The sequence below is a fragment of the Carettochelys insculpta genome, chromosome 3, assembly GCF_033958435.1.
Source record: "Carettochelys insculpta isolate YL-2023 chromosome 3, ASM3395843v1, whole genome shotgun sequence".
NCBI classification, from domain to species: Eukaryota; Metazoa; Chordata; order Testudines; family Carettochelyidae; genus Carettochelys; species Carettochelys insculpta.
This window is the reverse complement of record NC_134139.1, coordinates 151,661,916-151,682,644: the sequence shown is the minus strand read 5'-3', so window position 1 is coordinate 151,682,644 and position 20,729 is coordinate 151,661,916. Positions and strand designations below refer to the sequence as shown.

General features: G+C 42.7%; 1 protein-coding gene across 1 annotated transcript in view; it reads left to right on the top strand.

The window, feature by feature from the left end:
• Window positions 1-20,729, top strand: part of KCNQ5 (potassium voltage-gated channel subfamily Q member 5) — a 459,915-nt gene that overhangs the window by 293,871 nt on the left and 145,315 nt on the right. The window contains exon 2 of the mRNA XM_074988875.1: window positions 20,557-20,647. Coding sequence (XP_074844976.1) covers window positions 20,557-20,647 — 91 coding nt within the window. The remainder of the gene's footprint in view (window positions 1-20,556; window positions 20,648-20,729) is intronic.

Here is a 20,729-nt window from a genome sequence, read left to right as displayed (position 1 = left end):
ATGAACTTAATAGAACAAGGAAAGTAATGTTTTCTGAAAGCTCATTTAGGTCATACCCTTGTAGCTGGCTGCTCCCTGAAGCAGCGAGGAGATAGAAAGTGTCCAGCTGCATGGGAAGAGAGATAGGGATGTGATTGAATTATGCCACAGCATTATTCGCTTAATATATCTGGAACTCCCTATCTGTGCATTTTGGAGTGCAGGTGGTCATCATTTCTACCTAATACTCAACTTGTCACAGCCATGTTGTTGCTAGCTTCCCAAAAGCCTCTCCTAGGATGAGGGTTAAGGGAGCTCTAAAAGGAAGGAAGTCAGCTCCTCAATGTGTACACAAAGGAGCCCTGAAACCCACTTCCTCAGTGCCTTTTGGGGATATTTTCCTTTAAATCATTTTCCAATTAATTTATCTCCTAACTGTATCCCTTCCAGCCCAAATACCTGCTCTGGAAATCTGCCACAAGTTTTACATACTGAGTTGTGATGTTAGAACCTAACCCCCTGGGGTCCAAAATCCACAGTGAGGAGAGCAAAAAGAATCTCCATCCCACCTCAGGGAATCAGACAGTGAGGGGAAAATCTCATCCCAGATCCCAAGGTGGAAAAGGATAGCTAACATAATGCCCATAGCAGAGCATAATAAAATCCAATCCTTTTCGTATTAGTTCTGCCAACCTGCCCAGGTAAAAGAGGGCTTCTTTGCGGCTGCATGATGTATAAATTCCTTCTAATGCCTCTGGTCAGCATAAAGGTCGCAAATTAGCTAGTGTTAGTCACTTTAAGTATGATCGTTCTATTAGTTTTGTGCCACCCCTACTACGCTGTCATTTTCTAGGCTATATCAAAGTGATGCACTATATATAACTTAAAACCAGTTACACTTTGTTTACAAGTCCTACAATGTTTGGTTAAATTTGTTACCCAGTACTCTATGTTACTAAAGTTACACTGGTCAGCTAAAACAAATGAAGTGGAATTCCAGAATGAGGCTGTATTCCACACTGAATGTTATGCTATTTTAACTATTATTTATTATTGCAATTCCTAGGAGTCCTAGTCATGGACTAGAACGCAGATGAGCTAGGCAGCTGACAAGCCCAGAACAAAAAAGTGGTCCCTGCCCCATGGAGCTTACAATCTAAACATAAGATGAGCAATGACAGAGAGAAATGGAAACAAGGAAACAATGTTACAAGGAAACAATGAGACAACCCTAGTCAGGATGGAAAAATCATTCTATAAAATATTTCAGATTGTTTCCATTTCTCAGGGTTCAAAAATGGCTCATATTCCTTTTTGCTAAATTTTCTTTAACATTTTTAATTTTTTACATCTAAATTTTTTACTTTTGTTCAAAAATAAGTTTGCTACCTCTAATATGACAGACACCATTTAGCCTTCAGTGCTTCCTATTCCCTTTGGCTACCACCACACTAGCCCCCTCCTTTGGTAAGGGGCATGCTAATGAGGGATTTTGGCAGATGCTAATGAGGCACTACCATGAATATGTAGCACCTCATTAGCACAATGGCAGCTGCAGGCAATTCAAAAGTGCTGCTTTCGAAACGTGCAACGCACACCACCTGTGTAGCTGGGGGCCTTTGGAAAGGGCCCCCTGACTTTGAAAGCCCCTTCTTCCTATTTGGCACTTTCGAATTGTGCATGGCCAATATGGTGGCACCTCATTACCATCTGCCAAAATCCCTCATAACCATGCCCCTTCTGGACAGAGGGGGCTAGTGTGGCAAAAGCCTTCGAGTCAAGGTTTGTTAAGGAGTTAAACAAATATATTTTCCTTGGTAAATTATTGAAAGTCAAAGACTTGTGGGTGTTTGATTTTGGAAATGGAAAATGATGCTAACCAAAACTTGCAACAGTGGATAAAGTAAATAAACTCAATGAGGGCTATAAAAATTATTTACTGTGAGCCTGGGGTAAAAGATACAATGGTGCAGAACCAGGAAAGAAAAAATCTCTTTAGACTTTAAAAGTGATTTAGCTTTCTAGACGGAGAAGTGGTTCAACCATATCCAAAGGTATCTAATCATTTTAATAAATGAACTGTGGTCAACAGTTTCAAACCTGGATAGCTAAAGTTAGGCTCCTGAATTCCTAGGCCAGAGGTTTCCTTTTGAGCTGAGCTTCCACAAGTGACATTGAAGATCAGGTCTAAATACAGAGCTAACTTACGAACTCCCATTTGAAAATTTTGGTCCGCAAATCCACCTATCTTTGAGTCTGGTACACTGAAACTGAGAGGACCTGCCATAGATTTTTAGGCAGTGGTAGGTGCAAAGTTACATGGAGTTCCATCTAACTTGGCTCCTAATGAAAATGGACATTGATTTTAATAGGGAATTACCACAACACTACGGTTCTTAGTAGGCTTTTTGAAAGCAGCTGCAGTCTGGAGGAAAAATACCCATTTACAAACAAGTGCATCTGAATGGAATGATTGTAAACCGTTTCACATGAAACCGTTTGACTCAGTCCAAATATATCTTCATGAGCTTTCTTGGTGTTTTGTTAAATAGTTGTGCATGTGCAACATGTGCCGCTAAAGAGGTTTTTCTAACAATTGTACGCATTTGACAGGGGATGGTGTTTGCGCTTACTGTTCCCTGGAGAAACGAGTCGTAGTCATTTATTTTCTGCTGGGGTGAAACAGATCATGAAATCTGCTGCCAATAACGCAAACACTTTACTTGATGTCTCAAGAGCTCTGTTGTTTTAGCCACTTACTGCTTTACCTCTCTTGGGCAAATACAATAAGCTAATCCTGGAACGCAGTCAGTTGGCAGCACTGACTGTTCATTTTCTCACTAAAAGTATAACAAAGAAGAATGATTTAGTTCTGCAAACATTTGTGTCACTGCTAATTTAACCCTTTTCATATCATGTGAATTCTTCTGTTTTAATTATTAAAACAGTGAATGTACAATATATAAATTAGCAAGGAAATACTGTCTGAACAGAACTGTACCAGATCCTGACAAAACAAAAACAACTTTTCAAATTGGTTTATAATGATGAGTTCAGTCTGCAGCAAAATCTTGTTTTTGGCAGAAGTTTAATATTCTCAAAAGTTTTGGCAAAAGTTACCGGTTAATTAACCAGAACATAGAGCTTATAACATAGGGTTTTGTCATAATTTAATTTTGTCATAACATAGCCCAAAACATTTGAAGTGCACTAGAGCATGTATTTTCATGTTTTAAGAGAGTTAAGAGATCCATCCTATAGACCTTTCATGCACAAGTTCTGGGGCTTTCCACACATACAGGGAATGCAGATTCAGGCCCCTTAATGCTTTATACTCTTAAAGTCATAGAAAAGGTTAAAGAGCAAGTTGTTTTAAATTAAAGTTTACATGGTACATTTATGAGCCTTTTTCTATGGGAGAGCGTTTATGTGCTACGCAGCTCTTGTCAAACAGTTTTAACAGATTGTCATAACCTTTGTCATATCTCACTTTCTTGCATAAACAAGTCACACTGAAACTATAAATGACGGAAAATTTAAGCCCCATGGCTTGCATTATCAAATTGCTAAACTATTGTTTTCTACTGTGTCAGCAGTTACATTATCTCTCTTAATTAAACATTGAAAAGATTACTTTTTAAGGGAGATACCATAGGACCTGGGTAAAAATCTCCCTCCTCCCAGGTCCATACTAGTTGATGTTTTCACGTTGTTATTCCTGAATACCTTAGAACTTGTTATTCCATATCATTATTAGAGACATTCTTTCAACTGACTTCAGGGAATTGTGTGATGTTAGGATATGTGATGGAACTCACTGGCACTGTTAAGGCTAGAGCCACACTACAGCGGAAGATCCACCTACTGTGGGTCAGTCTTCCAGGGTTTCATTTTGTGCATGCACAAAATGATGTTCCCAGGGATCGACATCGACCCCGGTACACCTCGTGAGAGGCGAGGAATAAGGAAGGTCAACAGGAGAAACTCTCCTGTCAACCTTCCTCCTTGTGTACAGACATGGAAGTCAACTGCAGATAAATTGATTTTAGCTACACAATTGGCATAGCTAAAATTACGTATTGGTGGTCAACTTCTATGTTTAGTATAGACGTGGCCTAAGATTCTCCCATCATCCCTACATTGACTATATACATTTACTCTGGAATCTAATTTGTCTCCCAGCCTGAGAACAAAATTTTTCCAATACACACAGACCAGTTGTGAGCTGAATGGTGTGTGGAGAGGTGTGGGGACAGCTGGAAGGAGAAATGCTTGAATCTGTGTGTATGCACACTCCTGTGACTATATAAAACGAAAAGCCTCAGTCCAGAAAGAAAATGGAATTCCCTGTTAAAATTAACATCCTTAAATCATATAACAGTGAAAGCTGTTAAACATTCTGCTGATACTGGCTAGTATTGCTTAGCAAACTGGCAGTCAGATATTTATATTTTAACAATGTCTTCTCACCACTGCTCTGTTTGTTTGTCCATTCATCTCTCACTCTTCACTTATCATGTTCTCTCTGATATTTGTTTGATAAATGTTCTGCTATTCTAGTCCTGAAAATGCTCCTCTGGCTTATATGCAGCTTCACAATATAATAAAGCCATAAACTAAAATTGCCCCCTCTTCCTGTGAGTATGAGTCCTAAACTCAGTGATCAAACAAAAAATAAAACTTAAGAACTTCCTTCTGTTGCTTTTATTGGCTGTGTGAAAGAGACCCTGCTATGCTCATTCAGTGTAGAGGATGATCATCCTACAAGTTTAATTTCACAATTGTAAACATCAGGGTCTCCACGTATGACTTAAATTAGATTGTGTTAAACATGTAAGTTAACTTTCAAGGATAAATTTTCCAGTGTGATATGCAGCAAGCACATGATGCTTTCTGTGTGGTTATTTGCTCAAGGATTGCATATGGGGAATGAATGGATGGTTATGTACAATGCGAAAGGAGATTTTGACTTCCTGAATTCCATTGTTAATTGTGTCCCCTTTGTTTTACTGTCTCTTCTCCCATTAACACTACATTTTTCCAGTATTTCAAAAAGTAATGGTTTAGGTTACCGCAAAGCAGATTGACAAGGAATTATAAAATATACTTGAGCTTGTAGGTGGCTCATCCATTTGATGTGCACAAAAGTTGCTTTTGATTTGAAAACAACACAATGCATTAAAACTAAAAGAATTTATCTGAACATTTTTCTCATACCCTAGTAAGACAGCTCCATGTCTACTTTAATACAGCAGCTGATTCCCTGGGCCACTTCCTTTTTGACCTTCCATGTCCTCATCCTAACCTCCAGGCCCTAGCACAGTCTCATAGCATCTACTGGCAGTCTGCCAGTCTCTCACCAGCACCTCTTCACACAGAGCTCTCCATGGTGCTGCTTCAGCTCCAGCAGCCAGTCCCATAGGTTCTCTCTCTTGGAGGACTCTCGATATACTGAACCGGTGCTGGTCCTGCAGCTCTTCTAATAGGACCTTCCTGACCCCTTATTGGCTCTGCCTACACTCTAGCCTCCTTTGGAGGACCTCTCTATGACTACTAAGACAGATTGTGGCAAGGCCGCGAGCCTCCAGCAGGAGGCTTCAGGGTCCAGTCTACCCCACAACAGCATCCAACACCAAACCACATTTTTAAAGAACTCTTTTGAGGTCAAATTCTGCAGGATACTGAGGCCATCCTCAGAAGAGCTCAGCATCCTTTGTTGATTTTCATAGAAGCAGGTATTGCAGGCCCTCAGCTCAGCACTTTGCAGGATCAGGTCCTAGGTGTCCACTTTTAAAAGTCTGACTCGCATACAGAACTAATCTAATAATAGGTTCCCAGCTAGTTGGGGCACTGAATACAAAGAGAGAGGGAATGAAAATATATATATTTACAGGTGATCTTTTAAGGTCTCATTTAACAATGGGACATTCAGAATTAGGTCCAAAACTCCATTCTTCCATTCACTGGTTCAAACTCTGCTCTGAGCCAACTTTGTGTGTTCTCTGAATGATAGAATTTACTCTGAATTTATACCAAGGCAACAAACCAGATTTTAACCCTTCGTTGTAGCTAAAAATTTCTGGAGTTTCCCAACTTTTGTACATCTTGCATACCACATACAATATGCAACACCACCTATGAATATAGATTTTAAAATAGTTCCAGCCATAATTCTGAGTATCCTGACTTTCATAGGGTTTATATTAGACTTTGACTAATAATTGTACATAACTTTGAGATCATCATTTAATGGTCACTTTGAAAGATATATGTTTACTGTTTACAAAAGAGGTAGTAAAGGTGTTTTGCAGATGCTTTATTTTCTGATAATTTTAATTTTAGTACTACTTTATGTAGCAGATTAGCTTTCAGAGGAAGTATTTTATTTATACAATAATGTTATCTGGCTAATGTTTGAAGCATATTTTTAAATTGAGCGTGATTGGTTTTACAAACTCCAAGTAAGATGTTAAGATAGAGCAGAGGTCAACTAAAAGCTAAATAAATGCAAAATTACTGGTCCCTAATTAATCAACACAAAACATTTGAGAGGTTTCTTTTAACAACTGTGCCTATGTTTTGGGGTTCCATAAATTGTTCCTTTTTCTGTTTACTCTGTACTTGCAGAAGAAAGGAAATAAGATGAAAGGGTATATCAAAACTGATTCTGCTGAAACAAAATGGACGTTGCTGCTTCTGATAGAATAGAACTGAATAAGTTTATGGTGACTTGCTGCCTAAGGCATATGTTTCACTGCATGAAAGTACGTTCATGAGAGACTAGACCATCTGTTTCCTTCAGCCTGATGGTCCTGATTATGCCACTAGAGTCTGAATATAATTACAGCCCATTTTGGTCTGTCTGTCCTGCACCTTCAGTGGCATTCTCTAACATAATCTTGTTGTTCAGCTCCACGAATTACAGAACCCAGTTCAAATGCTGGCATTTGAGAGTTCCTTATATAAAGCAGCAATGGGTAACCTAGGCTAGTGAGTATGCCACAAGAATGGCTCTCCTTCATGTCAGTGAGCAGCACAATTATCATTACTGAGCTGATCTCCAGGATAGGGCAGGTCTGCCTAACTGGGCTTGCTCACCTAGAATTTGAGGGGTGTTCCAACTGCACTGTGATTGGGTGCAGAGGGAGCACCCAGCTCTCAGTCAATGTTGTGTGCTATCAGTACACACCTCTTTTCATTTGCCATTGTTTTACATGTGTGTCAGTTTATTAATACGCTACAAATGGGGAGTAAAGCCAAATAACCCACAAACTGTTTGGAGGAGCAGTCTTAGAATTTTACAGCTGCAGTGTAAGAAGAGAGAGGCCCACAGACAATGCAAACAATTGTAAAAGTCTTTGGAATTGTTTTCATGGGAGACAGGTGCCTCAAAGGAAAGCTATGATGGAAAGAAGGCTGCACGCTGAAACCTGCGTGCTTACCATTCTGGAAAGTTCCACCAACGCTACCTAATCCAGTAGGCAGAGAGCAGTAATGTCTGCAGAGCATGGGTCTCATAGCATCTGTGGAGGCATATGCAGTCGGGGCAGGAAGTATCTGTGTGGATCCAAAGTAATTGGAAAGGTGGTACTGTCATTGTCCACAATTTATAACATCCTGCCAGAACTTTCCAAAGCCAAAATTGTTATGATCTGTGATGCAGGGAGTGGGTTTTAGCATATAAGCCAGGAGAGAGTCCAGAATGCTGCCAGCTTTTGCAGCGGAATCTGGTTGCTCCAGAGGACACCCAGATGCTGGAAGGGGTGCCCTGGATGAAAATAATTGCAGGTAATGGCCTCATTATAGGTGACGAGAGCAGTAATTTAGAAACTGAAGGAGAATGAAACAAGCTTTTCTGCAACAGTTGTGGGACACAAACATAAAATTCAGCTCAGAAAAAGAAATGTGACTCTAGTAGCAGAAGCTGGCATACATTGGACATCTGCTTACACCAGAGGGATCGAAACAGATCCTGGCATGATCAAAGCAGTCAAAGGCGTGCCAGTTCCAGTAGATGCCAGCTCCAGTGGGTGCAAAAAGAGCAGAGGAATAACACATTTGCTATCCAAGTTTAGCCTACTACTGGAGTAGTAGTTGTTCTTCTAGAGGTGAAACGCACACATCAACACAGGAGGCAGGATATTGAGTAGCACAGAGCAGGTCTTTACCAGCAAGCGTTTGACACACTGAAACAAGTGACAGTGGGTGCCCTGTTCTGGACTATGACCTACCAGGAGAGCCACTGACACTCCAGGTGATGCACTGGAAAAAAAGGATTGGATGTAACTCTTTTTGTGGGAACAGCCAGTTGATTAAGCCATCAGGGCCCTGTCGGAAGCTGAAGAGGAGTAAGCCCAAAAAGAAACAGAACTTCTGGCTGTAGTATCTGGACTTCCCCGTCCCATCAGTATACTTACTTGTGCTTAAACTTCTGTTCCATGAGATCAGGAAAGCAGAGGGACAATCATAGCAAGGCCCAGGCTTAGCGCTGCAAAGAGATTTCAGTCCACAATTGATGCACTCCTGATGCTATTAAGTAGAGACATTGTCCAGAAAAATTGCTGCTGTTAGCTGATATCCCGAACGTGGCATATATACCCAGCATCAGTGGTTTGGGGAAAGGGAATCCTTTAATCCATGAGATTCATAGAATCCTAGGGCTGGAAGGGACCTAGTCATCTAGTCCAGGCCCCTGCCTAAAGCAAGATCAACCCTAACTAAATCATCCCAGCCAGGAATTTGTCAAGCCAGGACTTAAAAACCTCTAGGAATTGAGATTCCACCACCTGTCTAGGTAACGCATTCCAGTGCTTCACTGTCCTTCTGGTGAAATAGTTTTTCCTAATATCCAACCTACACCTCTCCTTCTGTCACTTCAGATCATTGCTCCTTGTTCTGCCCTCCATCACTACGGAGGATTGCTTCTCTCCATCTCCTTTAGAGCCCCCCTTCAGGAAGTGGAAGGCTGCTATCAAATCGCCCCTCACTCTTCTCTTCTGCGAACTAAATAACCGCAAATCCCTCAGCCTCTCCTCCTAGGTCATGTGCTCCAGCCCCCTAATAATTTTTGTTGCTCTCTGCTGAACCTGCTCCAATGCATCTACATCTTTTCTATACTGGAGGGCCCAGATCTCTACATCTGCTGGAAGTGCTTATCCTAATGCATCCCAATATGCGACTAGCCTTCTTGGCTACAAGGGCACACTGTTGACTCACACCCAGCCTCTCATCCACTGTAATCTCTAGGTCCTTTTCTGCTGCACTGCTACTTAGGCAGTCGGTCTCCAGCCTGTAACAATGCTTGTGATTCTTCCATCTCAAGTACAGGACTCTGCATTTGTCCTTGCTGAACCTCATCAGATTCCTTTTGGTCCAGTCCTCCAATTTATCTAGGTCACTCTGGACCCTATCCCTCCCCTCCAATGCCTCTGTCTCTCACCCTAGCTTCTTGTCATCCACAGATTTGCTGAGGGTGCAGTCCATCCCCTCATTCAGGTCATTTATAAAGGTATTGAATAATACCAGCCCTGGAACTGATCCTTGGGGCACTCCATTTGAAACAGACTACCAGCCAGACATAAAGTCCTTCATCACTACCCATCAGGCCTGACCCTCTAGCCAGCTTTCTATCCATCTTATAGCCAGCGGGTCCAATCCGTACTTCCTTAACTTATGGGCAAGAATGTTGTGGGAGACTGTATCAAAAGCTTTGCCAAAGCTAAGGTATATCACATCCATTGACTCCCCCATGTCCACAGAGCCAGTTATCTCATCATACAAACTAATCAGATTGATCAGGTATGACTTGCCCTTTGTGAATCCATCTGAACTATGCTTTATCACTTTTCCCTCTTCCAAGTGCTTCAAAATGTATTCCTTGAGGGTTCCCTTTATGATTTTTCTGAGTACTGATGTAAGGATGACTGGTTTATATTTCCCTGGATTGTCCTTCTTTCCTTTTTTAGATGAACACTATATTTACCTTTTTCCATTCATCTAGGATCTCTCCCAATCTCTGAGTTTTCAAAGAAAATAGCCAAAGGCTCTTCAATGACATCTGCCAATTCCCTCAGTACCCTTGGATTCATTAAATGCAGACCCATGGATTTGTGTGCATGTAGCTTTTCTAAATAGCTCTTAACCTGTTCTTTATCCACCCAGGGCTGTCCACCTCCTTCCAACACTGCATTGCATAGTGTAGTAGTCTGGGAGATGACCTTGTCTGTGAAGACTGAGACAAAAAAAGCAGACTACTTCAGCCTTTCCTACATCATCCATCACCAGGTTACCTCCCTCATCCAGTAATGGTCCCACAGCCTTCCAAATTGCCCTCTTATTGTTCATATGCCTGTAGAAACCCTTCTTGTTGCCCTTCACATTCCTTGCTAGCTGCAGTTCCAATTCTGATTTCACTTTACTCCCTGGCATTCTCCAGACACATATTTATACTCCTCCTTAGTCATCTGTCCAATTTTCCAGTTCTTATGCTCATCCCTTTTGAGTTTAAGATCACCAAACTCATTAACAGGCTGCAGCTTCAACAGTGAAGCTGAAGGAAATCAAAGTTAATTATATCAGCAGGGTGGCCAGAAAACAAAATCCAAGTACTGTTGGAAGCACAGCCATGTTGTATTAAAGGTGAGCTAAGAGTGCAGGATGGAATCATATTTCTAGGACAAAGAGCTGTTGTCCCTGCCTCATTCTGAATGGATATTCTCCACAAGTAACATTGCTTACAGGTGGGTATTGACAGTATGTTCAGTAGCCCAGAATAAAAACATCTTCCCCCGCCCCCAGCATACCCCCAGAGTTAAGGTAAGGTGGAGTTAGCCATGAAGACAACAAAGTAGCTGTTATATTGTTTCTTCTGGGTCAGAGGCCATATAAATATTTTTTATATCCAGGAATACCCAGCTTCAGAAGTGTTAAAACAATTCAATGCAGGCACTGATAGGACAAGAGACAAAAACCCTGTTACCAATGAGTGGAGACCTGTTGCAGCCACAGAGATGGAGACGCTGCTGAGAGGGGGTGGCCAACAATCAACAACCTACCAGCCCTGGGGACAGACACTTTTGTGATGATTCTGTCACTAGAGAGACACCTGAAAGAGTTGACTGGAGGAGCTGTGAGGGGTGTGGTAGCATCCATGTCAGTCAAGGAGAGTATGAAAGACAGACAAGTGATCCAAAGGAACAAGAGGCACTTACAAGCCATTGGACACAACACCCAGAGAAAGCCTACAGATACAGAAGAGACAGAATCATATAGGAGCCTACTCTGCATGTTGAGAGGAGACACCATAGAGAGAGAGAGAGTTTGCTAGACTCAGGATAGCTGTTGGGTATACAGAGATGGATAACTCCTACTGTGGTCACTGGTTGAGGATGTCAAACTATTTCAGAGAATCTGTAAAGTAGCTGAGTCAGCAGCAAGGATGCAACTCCAAGTTGGCTATGGGCTAGCAACCTCTTGCTGAAGGGATGCAGAGTGAGGACCTCAGGATCAATTATTTATTTTCCTTGTTTATGTTAAAATTTTTGTAAAAGAGAAAAGCTGTCTCATGAGCAGTGGAATTGGAATCAGATAGACAGTGTTCCCCGCTGGGACTGTTGTTAATGGCCTGCGGGAAACAAGCTCATAAGTTAGTCTGGAAGTAACACATGGAGACAATAGTGCATGAAATTTAATAAAGTTCTACATGTTCAATTTAACCTGCATTGAGTGTCACTCTTCGATCGCAACAGGTGAAACACATTATTTTGCTCCAAAGCTAGAAATAAATAGGGGAGTTCAGAGAAATGGAGAAAGGCATTTCCATTTCATAGACCAAATACATTGACTTAAAATAAAGAGCCCACAATACAACAAATACCCGCTGCTTTATTCTGAAAAGCATGTCTGTGATAAACAGGTGTCAGAAATTATTAAATGGCAGCTAATGATTTTGCTGTTGCTCGATGTGTTCAATAGAACCTGAAAGCTTGCTGAGTGGTTTAGGAGACAACAGAGTCTAGACAAAGCTCTCCCTGGCAGAGCTTACAGTCTTAAATTTAGACACAGTGTGATGAGTATAAGGAAAAAGAGTACAAAAATGGTGGAGTTAGAAAACAGGTGTTAGAACACACAATTACAAGGTAATTCAGTTCAGGCTTCTGTTTGTGTCTCACTAGTTGAATTCAAAGATGTTGATTTGGTTCTTTAATAATAATTATGATTGCCTCATTTTGTGTGCATGTTCTGGAAAAAATTAGTATGATGGAATCATCTGATAGAAGGGTGAGTAATGGTTTGGCAAAGTATCCTTCCAAGAATATTGCCCATGTAGTGCCATGGGGCCTGTGTCTGCATGAATAATTGCAAAATAAATTATGGCTACCCAGGGCTAATCTAAATTGTGCGCTTGGCTTTTGCAGACTTTTACCTTGTTTTGGATCATAAGTTGCTAAACAGGACCGAGTCTGTCTCTATTCATTTTATAATCCTTCATGAATTAATACATTGTCCTCCCTGATCATCTAGGTAGCAATCCTTCTGATGTATGTTAATTGTCTTCTGAGAGGAAGAGTGTTCTTGTGGTTAGTGGATTAGACTGGAGATTTGGGTTCATTTTCTGGTTCTGCCACAGGATTATTGTGTAACCTTAGACAAATCACTGAGAGCTAGATTAACGAAAGGATGTGGGCACCTACCTGCAAGTTTAGGTGCCTAAATTCCAGAATCAGGTTCCATTAGGATTCACAAAATCCCCACTCAGCTGTTGCTGAACCCTTCAGTCAGGTTAAGTGTAACAGTTCCCTAGACGTGTACTTGTCTATGTACACTTACAATATACCTCAGATAAATATAACAGTTCCCTAGACTTTTGATTTTTTCTGCCTCTGTGCTTATGCTTCTGCTGCTGTTAATGCTGCTTCCTCATTCTTCCGTCCTCCGCCCCATAGCTTCTGGCAAAAAAGGCTTAAGCACCCAGTGCCCAAAGAGGCAGGCATCTCCCCAGCAGCCCAGACTCAGGTCCCTATCTCCCAGTGGAGAGGAAGATTGGGGAAGTGGAGGAGGGAAGGTAGCACACACCCCTCACCTTGGCATTTCCCATTGGCTATCTTAGGCAGCTGTCCACATAGCTCATGATGGCTTTTGTTATCTATATTCTGAGTCCCCTGTCTCTCCCTATTCATTGTGTAAGGAGCCGACGCACTTAACCCAGACATGAATCCCAGTGATTTTCTAGAAACTCAGTGCCATCAAGCCTACGTTTCATTGTGAATCCAGCCCTGAATCTCTTTTTGCCTCAGCCCCCTCATTCTTTCTCCAGACCTTTGTCTGTCTCATCGCTTTAGACTATCAATTCTTCAAAGCAATGACTTGTCTTAGTAAGCATTTACATTGGGGTGTGCAACCTTTTTTCATCGGGAGCCACACGGCAATTTTTTACATTTTTGGGAGCCATACACAAAATAGCCCCAAACTGGCACACCCCCATCCCCATCCTCAAACCCCCCACACACCAAAACCACCCCCGAACCTTAGACCCAGTACCTCCACTCGCTCCTCTAGCCCACCTTCTCCACTGCCTCTCCAGGTCAGCCTGCCCATCTGTCCTAACAACTTCCTCCTCCCCCTCCAGCCCAGCCCATCCATTTGTCTATCCCAACAACTTGTCACTGCCCCTCTGGCCCTGCCAGTCCGTCTGTCGACTCCCCCTCCCACCCCAGCCCAGCCCAGACCTGTCCTTCTGTCTGTCTCCACACCCTCCCATTGGTCCTCCAAGCCAGCCAGTCCCTCCATCATCTGGCTGTCCATCCAGGTGCTGCTACCTTGAGGACACTACTCATCATGGCAAGCAGGGCACACAAATCCTGAAGCACCTCCTTGGGGTAGGATACAGCTGGCCCTTCGGCAGCTCCTTGGTGATGCCAGTCTGGCTGTGGTAGGCAGGCTGTGGGATGCCGTTCAGCAGTGCATTCAGTGGCTTGACACCCTTACAGGGTTGCTCCTCCACCATGCTACCCAGGGAGCAAGCGAACCAGCGCATGCTGGAGCTACTTGTTACAGGGGCCATGCAGGAACAAACCCCAACAAGGGATGGAGCGCATGTTCTCCACAGCGACCTCTGCCACCTCCCCCCGACATACATTGTGGCGTGGAGCTGCTCCTGCTGCGCTGTATGAGAGCTGGAGGAGGGAACAGCAGCAGGAGCTACAAGTGGCTCTTCAAAGAGCCACATGTGGCTCAGCGCCACCCAGCAGCCATTTAAAAATGGCGCTGCTGCCAGCTCAGTGGATCAGATAAAAAGGCTTCATGTGCCAGATTCTGGCTCGCAGGCCCCATGTTGGACGCCACTGGTTTATAAGATACCTAGCGTTAATGGGGCTCCAGGTTGAGGCAGCATTACAGATAAGCAAGAATAATTTTCAGTACGTATGCATAAAGTGTTAGAGCATAACTCGTTTATGGCTTGAACAATTCAGTAGGTAGAGATCACATTCTGCTGCTGTCAGTCCTCAGTCCATTTTATTTTGCCTTCCGTAAAATAGATTTGGTCTAAGCAACTTATATTACTGCGCGTCTCAAGGTAGTGGAAAATCCATTCCCCTAAGTTACACAGTTATACTAACATAACTGAGTCCTAGTGTAGACTGTGCTGTCAGTGGGAAGTGGAGTACCTATGACAGAAGAAGCAGCTACAGCTTTTAAGTGTAGACATACCATTAGCAAAGCGAGCCAATGCTTTCCTGCAGCTCTGAGGACAGGCTTGTCAGCTGTGGGATGTAATCACAGTGGATTCATATTTCAAGAGCTCATCCAAGTTAAACTTCAATTGATATCAATGGGAGACTTGCTTGAATAAGGACGGCAGGAAGAGAACATCATGTGTATTTGCCACCTGTGTGTCACTCTGCAAAGATGGAAATAGACATATGCTATTGATTTGGGGAGTTGTTTGGTGCCTGGAAAACTGCCTGCTGTCTCTGTGTGTGCATGTGAAATGGGCTGTTTTGCCCTTCTGCATGTCATAGAAGTCTATTGAGTCTCCAATATTTGCTTTTTCTGTACTTCAGAAAACAAATTATATGCAGGTTCTTCTTGGAATTGATCTTCAGAGTAGAATTTGTTTTCAGTCGTGTATTAAAGAGGTGCTTCCTCACATCTGATGAATAAATATGAAAACAATTCCACCATGTATTATGCTTGCACATCTGGCTTTTCTAATAATAATTCAAAAGAAATCCAACCATCTTTTTGGCTAATATGTCAACTACTGTAGTTTAGGAAACACACCTGGAATATGCAAGAATTTCCTTAACTACATATGATCGTTACCTCTTCCTTGCACCACACCTTCAGTAACTGATTTGTTCCTGCCTTGCACCATTGATGAGCTCTGATTGGTACTGCAAAACTTGTAAGCTGGGAGTCACCGGTTAGACTGGACCCTTTAGGGAGGAAACTGGTCCAATCCACCGGTGCCTCACTGTCAGCTTCTCCATGCAGCCAGACAGGTCCTGTCTCTATAAAGAACCAGAAGAGAACAGGAAATAGGGAAGAAAGCTGTGGCAGAGGCTCCTGAGCAGAAGGCTCCTTCAGAAGACCCTTGACTGGGGGAAGACTTTGGGCCTGAAAGACAGCGAAAGCTGGAAAAGTAGTACACACAGTAAGAAACTCACATGGAGTAGAGCAACATTTTTTATGGGACCTTAACGCAACGGGAGCAGAAGAGGGGTGATTTTACCTGCTGATGTCTCTGAGCCAGACTCTGAAGTAGAAGAGGCTGAGGAACAGCTGCTTGAATTATTCTGGGACTTAGAAGACCTTGTGATGATTTTGAATTTTATTTTAATAAACCAGACTCTGTGAAGGGCTGCTATTGTTGGACCTACAAAAGACTTCTGGGAGCTATTGAGGCTGAAGGGAAACTGAGGCAGGGATGCAGCAGAGCCATTCCGGACCATGACGTGGTTCTTGGGAGGCAACTGACCCTGGTATGCTGGTCATTCTGGGGAAGACTATACTGATATTTTTAACAGTGCTGACCTCGTTCTGCTGTTTCTAGCCCTGTCAGTCTGGTAATTCATGGAGATTCCAGTATTTGTTTTAAAATCATACAGTACCCAAAGTGGAAACTGGTCAAGTGACAATTTAATGCCCTAAAGGTCATTTGGATGATGTGTTAGAATTGGATCTGTCCTTGAGGTCTATAGCAGTGGTTTTTAACCAGTGTGCGGCAGCACAGTGCTGTGCCCTGAGAACTATTCAAGTGTTCTGTGAAAATTCATCCATTTCCCATCACTGTGGCTCTTTGCAGAGGCACTGCGGTGGGTGTGGGAAGGGAGCGAAGGAGATGATGACCACATGCCAGCAGGGGCTCAAGCAGCATGGTTGCCTGAGTCCCAGCTGGCACAGGGTTCATGCCAACCCCGTAGGATCCTGTTCGCACGAGCTGTCAGGGAGCCCACCCCAACTCCCTGCTGTGGCAGAGGGGAGGAGGGCAGGAGGGAGGCTGCTAGAGCTGGGATGCAGTTTAAATGCCACGTCCTGGCTCTGACAGGCTGGCAGGGAGAGGAGCCTGCTGTCAGTGGTTCCTCATTTACTCAACATGCCTAGCATGGCATTGAGCAGATTTTGAAAATGGACTTGTTGTCTAAGATGGTGTATTCTGTGGTGGACTTGAAACGTTGATGCATTTGATCCTTGTTTAGCTTGTTGTATGCACTGCTGTGTTGAAAACCTGTCTGATAAGACTGTAACCACAGTAAATGTAAGTGAACGTGACCTTTATGACCAATCAATTCAGCCAAAAAAAGTGGGTGTGCCACAGAATTTTTTGTCTCTGTGAAGAGTGCCGTGCTACTGAAAAGATTGGTAACCACTGGGCTATAGCTTTAAAGGAAATTACACAATACAACAAAATTATCAAGTGCCATGTTCCATAGATGTGAATACAGATTAGCGTGTGGACTACAGTGCTAAGCATAGTGGGAAACTATTCCAAATTCAAAGCTACAGATTAGCTGTTGCTTGCTAGATATTTAGTAAATGCTGGCAGAGGGAAAGGGGAAAGTTGCTCCTGCGGTGGCTGTGTCAGGAGCAAAGGCCAGGCCATTAGAGAAGGAGCAATGGCTGCTTGGGAGACAAAAGCCACGTCTACACGTGCACGCTACTTCGAAGTAGCGGCACCAACTTCGAAATAGCGCCCGTCACGGCTACACATGTTGGGCGCTATTTCGAAGTTAACTTCGACGTTAGGCGGCAAGACGTCGAAGTCACTAACCCCATGAGGGGATGGGAATAGCGCCCTACTTCGATGTTCAACATCAAAGTAGGGAACGTGTAGACGATCCACGTCCCGCAACATCGAAATAGCGGGGTCCTCCATGGTGGCCATCAGCTGAGGGGTTGAGAGACGCTCTCTCTCCAGCCCCTGAGGGGCTCTATGGTCACCGTGTGCAGCAGCCCTTAGCCCAGGGCTTCTGGCTGCTGCTGCTGCAGCTGGGGATCCATGCTGCATGCACAGGGTCTGCAACCAGCTGTCGGCTCTGTGTATCTTGTGCTGTTTAGTGCAAGTGTGTCTGGGAGGGGCCCTTTAAGGGAGCGGCTTGCTGTTGAGTCCGCCCTGTGACCCTGTCTGCAGCTGTTCCTGGCACCCTTATTTCGATGTGTGCTACTTTGGCAAGTAGACGTTCCCTCGCAGCGCCTATTTCGATGTGGTGCTGCCCAGAGTCGACGTTGAACGTTTACGGCACCAGCCCTGGAGGACGTGTAGACGCTATTCGTCGAAATAGCTTATTTCGATGACGCTACATCAAAATAAGCTATTTCGATGTAGCGTGCACGTGTAGACATAGCCAAACAGACATTAAGAGGAGGAGATATACAAGGAGGTAGACCACAAGAAGAAAAGGAAGGTGGAAAGTTGACATCAGGAAGGGGGAACCTGGGGGCAACAGTAACAGACACAGTGAAGGGAAAGAGCAGTTCCAGCAAGGGGAAGAGAAAAGAAGTAAAACCAATATGAGAATGCAAAAAAGCAATGCCAGAGGGCTACTTAGAGGCACACAGTTAGGAGCATTTTGAAGCAGAGGTTGTGAACCTGATTCTCCACGCACTCACTCCCATTAGGTCTATTCATCGAAGGTAACTCAACCAGTGAGCAGACCCTACGAAGATAAGTCAGTGCCATATACATCTAGACTATTCTGCCTGAATCTATTGTAGGAGTATTTTTCCCAACATGACAAAATGCCATTATTTGTGCTTTGCTTATTAAAATTTCTGAGATTGCTTTCACTAGGTGCCAGGTGATGGATGCTGCTTTCAGTCAACACCAGACCAATCTGGGACAGTTGGCAACCCTAAGACAGAGTTCAGAGACCTTATTCATGATTATTCTGCTTAGAGGGAGAATTGGACCCTGTCAATTCTACCGTGGGTCTACACACACTGCTTGAATGCCATTCTAGTTCATGACGTCCCCAGACAGGTCCACCAACAGAGTAAAATGGGGAGCCAAAGGGGGAAGATGTGCAAGGGCCCGGTGACTCAAAAGGACCTGGAGTTCCCAGTCGTCACCGCTGCTACTGCAGCAGTTGTGGTAGCAGGAACCCCTGGCCCTTTAAGTCACCCCTGGACATATGCAGCACCCATATGTGGCTCTGAGGGCTGTAGGGGCAGAGTGTGCCATGGTCTGGGCAGCTCTGAGGGCTGGCTTTCCCAGCCCCTACCCCTTCCATCTGAGGCCCAGCCCCATTCCAGAAGCACAGAGACCACCCCCCCCACACACACCTTGCCCAGGGGCCAAGGAGGCTGTTCCCCTTTCCTCAGAACATCCAATATAACTCCATCAGTCATACGCAACGTAGTTATAGCAGTGGCAGTCCCAATATATTGTAGAGAGAAGGTAGATGAGGGAGTATCTTTTAGTGGAGGAATGTCTACTGGTGAGGAGACAGAAAGCTTGTCTCAGAGAGCTTAATCCAATGAAAGGTATTTTCTCGCCCCTCTTGTCACTCCATCAGGCATAGTTATGATAATTATTCTGTTAATAAAGAGCCAAATCCTGAAATTTTTATTCTGTTAATAATCAGGCCTTATTCTGGCAAAACTCCATGGAAATTCTTATGGAGCAGGATTTGAATATTAATACAGTTGGGACTTCAGAATTTGACTTCTATTCAATATCTAGTTAAAATGCAATCCAAATTTCATTATAGAAATACTAGTAGTAACATTTTGCTTAAAATACCAGTCACAAAGAAAAATATAGCAAATTATTTTTGTGAGTCAGCGTGTAGAAAGCCGTTTTATTGTTATACTTTGATGGATAAATATTTTATAGTGTATTTGGCATCATTAAGATCATATTGGCTTATATGTACTGTATCAGTTTCTTATACATGAATTTGATATGACATATAACTCAATTAAACATACATTCTACATTTACCCGTCATCTGCAATAAACAAATCTCCAAATGCACTGTTATTCACAATCTCATAATATGCAGGAAGCAGAGGCTGACTGCTTTGTCCTACAGAAGTCCAAGTCTTTGTAATCCAAATTGCTCTCATTTGGTTATACTAATTAAATGTAATAGTTTCCTTCCTTGAATCCTTGGGTCCATGAATACGCAGCTCTGACTTGAATGCTCAGCTTGTGGCCTTTAATTTCTTTGACTGGAAAAATACTTAGTGAGAATTTAGCATCAGGTTTTATTTTCCTCTTTTCAAAATGTGATCATTTTCAAAATGACACCTGAAAATCACAGAATTGCCAAATGTACCCAAATGCCATACACAACCGTGAGACAGAGTCTGTGACTTCGGTCACTTTAAACTACCTTGGGTGGGTGGCAGTGGAGATGTTTTATGGCCAGCATCAAAGGATCTTTCAGATTATGGAAAAGCCTCATTAATGGTCTGTCTTCAAAATCCCTTAGACAACTGGGCTGTGTGAATGAGGGTTTTTTTCCCCCTGTACAATGGCTCAACTATCAAAACATATTTTCACTAAACAAAGCAAAGTGTTTGGTTTCATTTCAGGGTGGGTTTTTACCTTACAAAAATAAATAAATAACATTGAAGTAAATTTTGAAACATAAAGGCATTTAGAATGAAAGTTGAAACATTCAGCTTCAAAAACGTTGAAGCAAAATGTCTGAGTGTTTCCATAACATTTTTCAAACAAAACAATTTGGCAAAATCAGCCCACATTTTTAAATATTTTGATCAACCCACATCTGCTGGGCTCTATCAATGAATAAACATTTTGTCCAAAAATATTACCCAGCATCAGATACTAATTTAGATTGGGTATAGTTCCCAGATTGGAACGTCACGAGAAGTTGCATATTCTGTCATCTCACTGAGAAAAATTCTTCTGTTGTTTCCTTTAATTCTATTACCTTTTATCATATGGCTATTTAGGAACTTGTAAGTTTATAAATATGTAATTCTACCAAAATTCCTTGGTTATTAAATATATAGTATTGTAATAAATGGTCCTATTTGTGAAACACGCGAATGATGGATGTATTTATATAGTTTTTTAACAATTATTTAATATTTTTTCTTTTTCAGTTTTCTTCTTGTATTTGGTTGCTTGATTTTGTCAGTGTTTTCTACCATTCCCGAGCACACAAAACTTGCTTCTCGTTGCCTCTTCATTCTGGTAAGTGAAACTTATCGATATAAGACCATTTCACAGCCAGATTGTTAAATTCCATCTCACTGTAGACAGTTTAAGGTAATTA